Below are 10,063 nucleotides of genomic sequence, written 5' to 3'. Positions count from 1 at the left end.
CCATTCTCTTTGTGTTTAACACTATGATCAGCAATTAAGTTGGGAATTGCGTTAATTAAACCCATGCTAAAGGCAAGAAATGTCCTTCTGCACTGAGGTGACAGCAGTAAATAAGTATTAACTGCTTAGAGTTCCTGCTAAATGTGATGACAGAGAGACACTGTATTTTGTAATGAATAAAAAAAGGGTATCAAGATCAAATGAATACTCACATACTGTATGTGATGACTTATTTGTTTTTAATTCATTCAGATTAAAAAAGGTTAAAATGATCACACACAAAATAATTATCAACAGAACACATTGTACATAACATTTTCTACACTAGGAACAACATCTTCAAATTAAATTAATTCAATATATTGTGCTGGTTCAAATCATACACAAATTGATTCACATAGAAAACACCTACGATACATTTAATTTCCTACAATAGGGGTGACATGTCTTCTGAAATGTATACAGATTCAACATACTACAGTATACAGGTTCAGGGGATCATAAACTCACAGAAAAAACAGTTAATTATGTAGCTTGGTTTAACAACAAATGATTCACTCTGCAGTGATTCATAAAACGAACGTGCAGCAGCTGGCAAGTAGTTGAGCATGGTCATCAGATCTTGGTACTTGTTGTTTTTGATGGGCAGAGGACTCTCATATGCTCTAGGGTAGTAGCTTGCAAAATAGGGAGGTTGAGGTGTAGCTCCTTGTTTTGGTTTGGAGATCAGCCACGATTTCCATCCCTCAAATAGACTGTGGCTCTGTCTGGTGTACAGATTCCAAGGATCCTCAACTGAAATTAGAACAGAAACATTTTAAGTTCCTGACATCAATAAACAACTTTCACAGTCAAGCATTAGGATATTTTATTGTTAGAACAACATGTTGCATGTTGATGGGATGTTAGTAAACTATTCTCTGTGCAATACCTGTGACTTTTAACCACCTCACTGAGGTGATCTGTAGTCCAGCTGGTCGTTTGAGGACAGAATCTGGGAGGTGCCTGAAGTCTTCACATTGCATCATCACCTTGAATGATTTTGCTGGTTGTGCTTCAAGTATCATCTTTGAAACATCATCAGGTGTATGAAGGACTGACACCTTGCGCCTCTTCTCGATGGTGGCAAAAGATCGATCACAAGGAAGAAAAGAATGACCAGAGACCATGAACTTCTGCTCAACTTGGGTAAAGTAACCCATAGAGACGAGCATCGACATCAGATTGAGCATGCGCCAGTTGTTATTCTGCCCACAGCATCTGTCACTGAATATGATCAACTTGCGCACCTCTGGTTTGGTGAGTGGCGTGAATTTTGTCTTCACCCACTTCATTATGCAGCTTGCCACCTCAATGGACCCTCTGTGTGCAATCCCCTCATGCCAAACACACATGTATGCAGGATCTTCTTTTCCAAGTTCCAAAAGTTAAAATTTTACAGCTGCCGCTGGTAGTAGACATTGGAGTGGGTCAGATTAGGGGTGTACATCACCCCCTGTAAATCCACAGAAATGTCATGGCAGTCAGCATTGGCTTTAGCCCACTCAGTGTCACTATGAAGCTGCAATCTTCCTCTTCTCCTCTTCAGATGTTGCTGCTGACATCTTAGTGAAGAATGCGTCACATTTGCCACAGGTGTCACTCCTGGGTTGGCCGAAATTGAGACTCTGCTGTTTGAAAATGTCCCTATAAACCCAGAATTTTGCAGATGTGGTATTCTTCTCTTTGTAGAGTCGGTACATTCGCAGCAAATTCAGATCAGGGCTGAGGTATTCTCTGTGTACATCCCCCTTCATCTGAGAGTAGTGGTTCTGGGTTCTTGGGAAAGATAGAATGTGCTCCTTGATTCCCTCTTTCACTGTAGCATGTATCTGATGTGGCCTGTAAGGAGACAACAAGGTGTTGTTAAACTTGTATTCTCTCAATGGTCTAGGGACCTGCCTTAGAGTGCAACTGTGTCGCTATAACCGGGGTACAAATCCCGGTCACACCATTGCCGTTTGTGGCCGGGGGTCCTGTAGGGCAGCGAGAATTAGGCCAGTGCTGTCCGGTGGGAGGGGGAAGGTAATCGGCACTCAGTCCTCAATGCTCAGGTGGTAGTTGGACAGCTTAGTTACAATCATTTTGTTTAAAAGTAATAAACATTTTTATATTTTTGTTTCAGAATTCGCTATTCATCCATTCGATACTCTATGTTAATGTTTAGAAGATTGTTTAGAGCACTGCTATAGTGAAATAATCCAGGCTGGAATCCATAGCGCATTACCTATTGCTATGCTTCCCTCTTCCATCTTCTAAAGGAGACCTAGCCTCAGTAGCCTGATCTGGAGACCCTGCATCCTCACCTGACTCAGCTAACTTTTCCTGAATAATCTGACCAAAACAATTACATTTCAATTAGCAGGTTATTAAAAACTAGTACAGAGAATACAATATGTTTGTAATTGATATTCATATAGACATGAATTCATATTTTCACTTGCCTGAAGACGGCTGTTGGTTAGCTGGAACACAGACATGAAAGTAACCTTGCACACATTCAATCTCTGGCCTGCTTGCTGTACATGGTATTTGAAGGTTTGTTTCCGTCGTTTGTTCTCCTTTGTATCCTCAGGTTTACGTCTCCGTTTCACCTCATGCTGCAATAAAAATTGACAATGATGAATTCAGAATTTAATATACTGTAGCACATTCAGGATATTGCTTGATCAGGACCTCCATCTTTCACACACTCTCAATCTATACACAGAATGAGTTTGTATTGCACCATTGTGTAACACAGCACTTTTAGAGTTAACGTTAATGTACGTATCATTACTGTCAAAGTTAAACTATGCAAGTGTTCAATATAGCTATTATAATAATAGGCGTTTTGTCTTATTTCTAACCTGTTCTAAGCCGGAGAGAATCAACGCTTGTTGTTTCTCGTATGGGACAGTGTAGAAACTGTTGAACAGATGCAGCTTGTGTTCATCAGTTAACTTTCCACAATCCTTTCTCCACATCGTGGAACACGCTCTTCCCTGCAGGATACAGTGTAACTAGCTAGCTACTGTAGCTCAGAATGGACGGACAAGCGCACAACCTTTCTGTTACAGTCTAAACAGACACCTAGGTCTTTGTAGTTGTCCACATATTCTAGGTCAGAAAAGTCGAGTAGTGATGCATGACAGGCAGGCAGGTGCAGGCAGCAATTGGTTGAAGATCATGCAGTTAGTTTACTTGCATTTAAAATAGAAAACACTCCAAAGTCTCCAAAACTGTAAAAATATTGTTTGTGAGTATAACAGAACTGATATTGCAGGCGAAAGCCTGAGAAAAACCCAATCAGGAAGTGGCTCTTATTTTGAAACCTCTGCGTTCCTATGCATCCCTATTGAACATTGAAAGGGATATCAACCAGATTCCTTTTTCTATGGCTTCCCTAATGTGTCTACAGCCACTAGACATAATTTCAGGCTTTTATTTTGAAAAATGAGCGTGAACGACAACATTGCGTCAGTGGTCAGGTGGTGGCTCTCAGAGTGATTTGTGCATGATAGACAAAGGCGGCCATTGTTCCTCTCGCTCCAACTGAAAAGCCAATTGTCCCGGTTGATATATTATCGAATAGATATTTGAAAAACACCTTGAGGATTGTTTATAAAAATTTTTTGCCATGTTTCTGTCGATATTATGGATCTAATTTGTAATCTTTTTCGGCGTTGTCCAGACTGCAATTTCCGGTGGATTTCTGAACAAAACGTGAACAACAAAAGGAGGTATTTCGGCTATAAAACTAATCTTTATGGAACAAAATTGACATTGGCTATCTAACTGGGAGTCTCGTGAGTGAAAACATCCGAAGCTCATCAAAGGTAAACGATTTAATTTGATTGCTTTTCTGATTTTCGTGACCAAGCTTCCTGCTGCTAGCTGGACATAATGCTATGCTAGGCTATCGATAAACTTACACAAATGCTTGTCTTGCTTTGGCTGTAAAGCATAATTTCAAAATCTGAGATGACAGGGTGATTAACAAAAGGCTAAGTAAGCTGTGTTTCAATATATTTCACTTGTGATTTCATGAATATGAATATTTTCTTGTAAGATTTTTTGTCTGTTGCGTTATGCTAATTCGTTTAGTTGATGACAATTCTCCCGGATCTGGGAGGGGTGGTAGGTAACAAGAGGTTAAGAGCAGTTGGAGGCCACAGAAGGAGTGTTTTATGGCATTGAAGCTCATCTGGAGGTTAGTTAACAGTGTCCAAAGACGGGCCAGAAGTATACAGAATGGTGTCATCTGCGTAGAGGTGGATCAGAGAATCACCAGCAGCAAGAGCGACATCATTGATGTATACAGAGAAGAGAGTCGGTCCAAGAATTGAACCCTGTGGCACCCCCATAGAGACTGCCAGAGGTCCTGACAACAGGCCCTCCGATTTGACACACTTAACTTCTTGCGTCGAGCCATCCCGGATCCGGGATCGTGACTACAGCCTCAAGCCCATTACCATAACGCAACTTTAACTATTCATGAAAATCGCAAATGAAATTAAATCAATATGCTAGCTCACATGCTTAGCCTTTTGTTAACAACACTGTCATCTCAGATTTTCAAAATATGCTTCTCAACCATAGCAAAACAAGCATTTGTGTAACAGTATTGATAGCTAGCGTAGCATTAGCGTTAGCATTCAGCAGGCAACATTTTCACAAAAACCAGAAAAGCATTCAAATAAAATAATTTACCTTTGAAGAACTTTGGATGTTTTCAATGAGGAGACTCTCAGTTAGATAGCAAATGTTCAGTTTTTCCTGGAAGATTATTTGTTTAGGAGAAATCGCTCCGTTTGGTGCGTCACGTTTGGCTACCAAAAAAAAAAAAAATTCAGTCATCAAAACGCCAAACTTTTTTTCCAAATTAACTCCATAATATCGAGTGAAACATGGTAAACGTTGTTTAGAATCAATCCTCAAGGTGTTTTTCACATATCTCTTCGATGATATATCGTTCGTGGAAGTCTCCTCTCCCCCCTGAATCACATGGATGAATGCGTGCAGCTTGGAGATTACGCAGCAATTTCGACAAAGGACACTGGGCGGACACCTGGTAAATGCAGTCTCTTATGGCCAATCTTCCAATGATATGCCTACAAATACGTCACAATGCTACAGACACCTTGGGCAAATGGCAGAACGTGTAGAATCGTTCAGGGCCCATTCACAGCCATATAAGGAGACAATGGAAAACAGAGCCTCAAAAATTCTGCTCATTTCCTGTTTGAAGTTTCATCTTGGTTTCGCCTGTAGCATAAGTTTTGTGGCACTCACTTTTATCCGATAATGAAATAGCGCCCCCATAGCTTAGTGAGCCAGGCGAGGCAGTTATTTGAGAAACCAAAGATATTGAGTCTGCCAATAAGAATGTGGTGATTGACAGAGTCGAAAGCCTTGGCCATGTCGCTGAATACGGCTGCACAGATTTGTCTTTTATCGATGCTGGTTATGCTTAGGACCTTTAGCGTAGCTGAGGTGCACCCATGACCAGCTCAAAAACCAGATTGCCTAGCGGAGAAAGGTACGGTGGGATAAAAATGGTCGGTGATCTGTTTTGTTAACTTGGCTTTCGAAAACCTTAGAAAGGTAGGGTAGGATAGATATAGGTCTGTAACAGTTTGGGTCTAGAGTGTCTACCCCTTTGAAGACGGGGATGACCGCGGCAGCTTTCTAATCTTTGGGGATCTCAGACGAAATGAGAGGTTAAACAGGCTGGTAATAGGGGTTGCAACAATTGAGGCGGATAATTTTAGAAAGAGAAGGTCCAGATTGTCTAGCCCAGCTGATTTGTACGTGTCCAGGTTTTGCAGCTCTTTCAGAACATCAGCTATCTGGATTTGGGTGAAGGAGAAATGGGGGAGGCTTGGGAAAGTTGCTGTGGGGTGCAGAGCTGTTGACCGGGGTAGGTGTAGCCAGGTGGAAAGCATGGCCAGCGATAGAAAAATGCTTATTGAAATTCTGAATTATCGTGGATATGTCGGTGGCGACTTTAGTGTCCCAGAACTTTTTGTAGTTGGTGCTACAGGATGCAAATTTCTGTTTGAAAAAGCTAGCCTTTGCTTTCCTAACCGCCTGTGTATTTTGGTTCCTAACTTCCCTGAAAAGTTTCATATTGCGGGGACTATTCGATGCTAATGCAGTACGCCACAGGATGTTTTTGTGCTGGTCAAGGGCAGGCAGGTCTGGACTTAACAATGGGTTATATCTGTTCCAGGTTCAATTTGTTTTTGAATGGAGCATGCTTATCTTCACTAGGGTATGGGGCACTATTTTCACTTCCAGATGAAAAGCGTGGCCAAAGTAAACTGCCTGCTATTCAGACCCAGAAGCTAGGATATGCATATAATTGGTAAATTTGGATAAAAAACACTGTTAAAATAATGTCTGTGTATAACAGAACTGATTTGACCTGAAAAAGAAAGGCACTCTCTCAGTCGCGCGCATGAAATAGCTCTGTGTCACAGCAGGGTCCACTCATTCAGACTGCTCTTACTCCCTCATTTTTCAGAATACAAGCCTGAAACCATTCCTAAGGACTGTTGACATCTATTGGAAGGCATAGGAACTGCAATTTGAGTCCTAAGTCAATGGATACTGTAATGGCATTGAATAGAAAACTACATATTTCTCAGGGTTTCGCCTGTCAAATCAGTTATGTTATACTCAGACACTATTTTAACAGTTTTGGAAAATGTAGAGTTTTCTATCCAAATCTACCAATTATATGCATATCATATCTCCTGGGCCCGAGTAGCAGGCAGTTTAATTTGGGCACGCTTTTCATCCGAAATTCCAAATGCTGCCCCTTACCCTAGAGAAGTTAAGATGGTGAGGAAAGCACTTTTAAAGAATAACCAGGCATCATCTACTGATGGAATGCAATGCTCACAATGCAATGCTCACGATACTTTTGATATGTTTTCTCCTTTGTTAAAATACATTTTACTATTAGTTCTTAATGAGACTGCTCCTAATTGATAATCACTTAACCGTTTGGTTAATCTATAGATTCTAAACTAGTTTGCCTACTGCACATTTTGAGAACTACATAATGAAAATGAATGTTTGTAAAGTAGAAACATACACTGCTCTTGCTAGTATCACTGCTCTTTATTAAGCTTTACGTATCGGCCCCTTTTTTGTGATATCCAATTGGTAGTTACAGTCTTGTCCCATCGCTGCAACTTCCGTACAGACTCGGGAGAGGTGAAGGTCGAGAGCCATATGTCCTCCGAATCACGACCCTACCCAGCCGCACATACTTGATAATAGCACCGAAGTGAAAAAATAACTCAGTGGCCACCCTGAACTAAGAGGAGGAGAGGGGAAACATAATAAATTAATGGATAGCGTGAGGGTGGTAGAGGACCTGCCCCAGAAGCACTGTGGCCCTGCTACTGGTTCCTCTCAGCCCAGATTGAGGGTGACTGGCTGGGGAGATGTGAACCCTCTGCTCCCCTCTCTGGTACTCCCCAGGTCCTGGGTGAGAGGGAAAAAAACTGCACAGCACGGAAACCAAGATTCCAAGATACCAAGAGTCCAACATGAAAACATTTTCCATCCACTCTGTATAATGTGCATGAAAATAATTCACAAAATTTGTGGACACCTGCTCGTCGAACATCTCATTCCAAAATCATGGGCATTAAAATGGAGTTGGTCTGCCCTTTCTGCTATAGCAGCCTCCACTCTTCTGGGAAGGCGTTTGGCTAAATGTTGTAACATTGTTGCGGGGACTTCCAGTCAGCCACTCAATAGTGAGGTCGGGCACTGATGTTGGGCGATTAGGCCTGACTCCGCAAGTCAGCGTTCCAATTCATCACAAAGGTGTCCGATGGGGTTGAGGTCATCAAGAATGTAATTGTAGGCTGTAGCGTTAAGATTTCCCTTCACTGGAGCGAAGAGGCCTAGCCAAAACCATGAAAAACCATTCTCCTGCCATCCACCAAACCCAGATTCGTCTGTCGTACTCCCAGATGGTGAAGCGTGATTCATCACTCCAGAGAAAGGACTTCCGTTGCTCCAGAGTTCAAAAGTGGCGACCTTTACACCACTCCAGCAACCGCTTGGCATTGCCAATGGTGATCTTAGGCTTATCTGCGGCTGCTCAGCCATGGAAACCCATTTCATGAAGCTCCCGACGCACAGTTAGTGTGCTAATGTCGCTTCCAGAAGCAGTTTGGAACTCAGTAGTGATTGTTGCAACCGAGGACACATGATTTTTCCACGCTACGTGCTTCAGCACTTGGCAGTCCCGTTCTGTGAACTTGTGTGGCTTATCACTGAGCTGTTGTTGCTCTTAGACGTTTCCACTTCACGAAAACAGCACTTACAGTTGACTGGTGCAGCTCGAGAATGGCAGAAATTTGACGACCTGACTTGTTGGAAAGGTGGCATCCTATGACGATGCCATGTTGAAAGTCACTGAGCTCTTCAGTATGGGCTATTCTACTGCCAATGTTTGTCTATGGAGATTGCATGACTGTGTGCTCGATTTTATACACCTGTCAGGAACAGGTGTTGCTGAAAAAGCCGAATCCGCTAATTTGAAGGGGTAGTAGTGCATGTTCATTGTGTAATCCCAGTCCTAAAGACCCAGAATACATACAGAAAGGCTTACACAAAGACAGCCTTCTTCCAGTTGGTTTACTGTGGGCAGCCGAGAGCCAAGTGTAAGAGACATGGTGAAAGCTAAAAAAGGTTAGTAAGGGTAGCTACAGACCTTTGTCTTCGTCCCAAATGTCTCCCTACTACCTACAATGCAGTATTTTTAACCAGGTCCAAAAAGGTCTGGTCAAAAGTAGTGCACTATATAGTCATTTTGGACGTAATGGCTCAACAAACTGTTTGCTCTCATACTACCTCGTAGCCAAAATATGGTTATTAATTTTAGCAAGTGTTTTTTTAAGATGTGACACAGTTATTCCTGCAGATGAGGACAGCGCAGGGGTACTGGGGGACAGATCACTAAGCTACTGGCTGGCACACACACACACACACACACACACACACACACACACACACACACACACACACACACACACACACACACACACACACACACACACACACACACACACACACACACACACACACACACTTCTGCATTCAATGTTCCCACGCTGGAGGATCCAGACTCAACACATTGTAGGGTGAGGGGGGTGGAAGGAGAAAGGAAAGGAGAAAGTGAAATGTCTGCCTGCTCTGGGCTCTAACTAATGTAAACATATAAAAAAGGATCTTCCGTCTGACTCAGGGATCCAAGGACTCTCCACAGTTCAAGTCTCACAGTTCATAGGTTTGGGTTGGAGCAGTGTTCAGTGCTTGGACACATCTTCAAGTGTCTTTTCTGTCATGGTCAAAAGCCAGTGAAAGTCAACATGGGTTATGCAAAAGGTAATCTAGACTAAAGACTTCCACATACTTATTTGTAACCCTATTTAGACTATAGTTTGCCAACTTGCTTTGCTTTTGGTACTTTCAAAATTCTTTGTGAAATTCTCTGACAGTATGTCCCAAATGGGGCGGCAGGGTAGCCTAGTGGAGTGTTGAGTGTTAGAGTCTTGGACTCGTAACCGGAAGGTTGCAAGTTCAAATCCGAGCTGACAAGGTACAAATCTGTCATTCTGCCCATGAACAGGCAGTTAACCCTCTGTTCCTAGGCCGTCATTGAAAATAAGAATTTGTTCTTAACTGACTTAAAGGTTAACAAAAAAAAAATTAAATGGCTCTCTATGTAGTGCACTACTTTTGACCAAAGCCCTATGGGCCCTGGTCAAAAGCAGTGCACTATAAAGGGAATAGTGTGTCATTTGGGACATTCCCTGAATGTTTTGCATCACTGTTCCATGAGCACATTCTGACTGAATTCCCAGAGAGAGAAGGTTTTGTATTTGCTGTTTTGCTTCACATTTACTTTACTTACCACTCTCCCTCTTTGCTCTTGGATAGGACTGATGACAGATTCTCCACCCTGTTTCCAACCAATGCCTGAATAAACCAGCCTAGCGAAGACTCTCCCAGT

General features: G+C 42.3%; 1 protein-coding gene across 1 annotated transcript; it reads right to left on the bottom strand.

Moving 5' to 3' along the window:
* Positions 1-490: 490 nt before the first annotated feature.
* On the bottom strand, positions 491-1,361 carry LOC118383008 (uncharacterized). The gene is made up of 2 exons (XM_035769653.2): positions 932-1,361; positions 491-795 (listed from the first exon to the last, which is right to left on the bottom strand). The coding sequence occupies exons 1-2, from the start codon at positions 1,332-1,334 to the stop codon at positions 491-493; spliced, it is 708 nt and encodes a 235-aa protein (XP_035625546.2). The 5' UTR covers positions 1,335-1,361.
* Positions 1,362-10,063: the final 8,702 nt, after the last annotated feature.

This window comes from Oncorhynchus keta, chromosome 4 (genome assembly GCF_023373465.1).
Source record: "Oncorhynchus keta strain PuntledgeMale-10-30-2019 chromosome 4, Oket_V2, whole genome shotgun sequence".
Classification (NCBI taxonomy): domain Eukaryota; kingdom Metazoa; phylum Chordata; class Actinopteri; order Salmoniformes; family Salmonidae; genus Oncorhynchus; species Oncorhynchus keta.
This window is presented reverse-complemented; position numbering and strand designations above follow the sequence as displayed.

Coding starts and splice junctions, on each gene's coding strand:
- LOC118383008 (XM_035769653.2), bottom strand. CDS start 1,334: ATGAAGTGGGTGAAGACAAAATTCACGCCACTCACCAAACCAGAGGTG. Junction 796..931: donor GAGGTGGTTAAAAGTCACAG/GTATTGCACAGA, acceptor TTCTAATTTCAG/TTGAGGATCCTTGGAATCTG.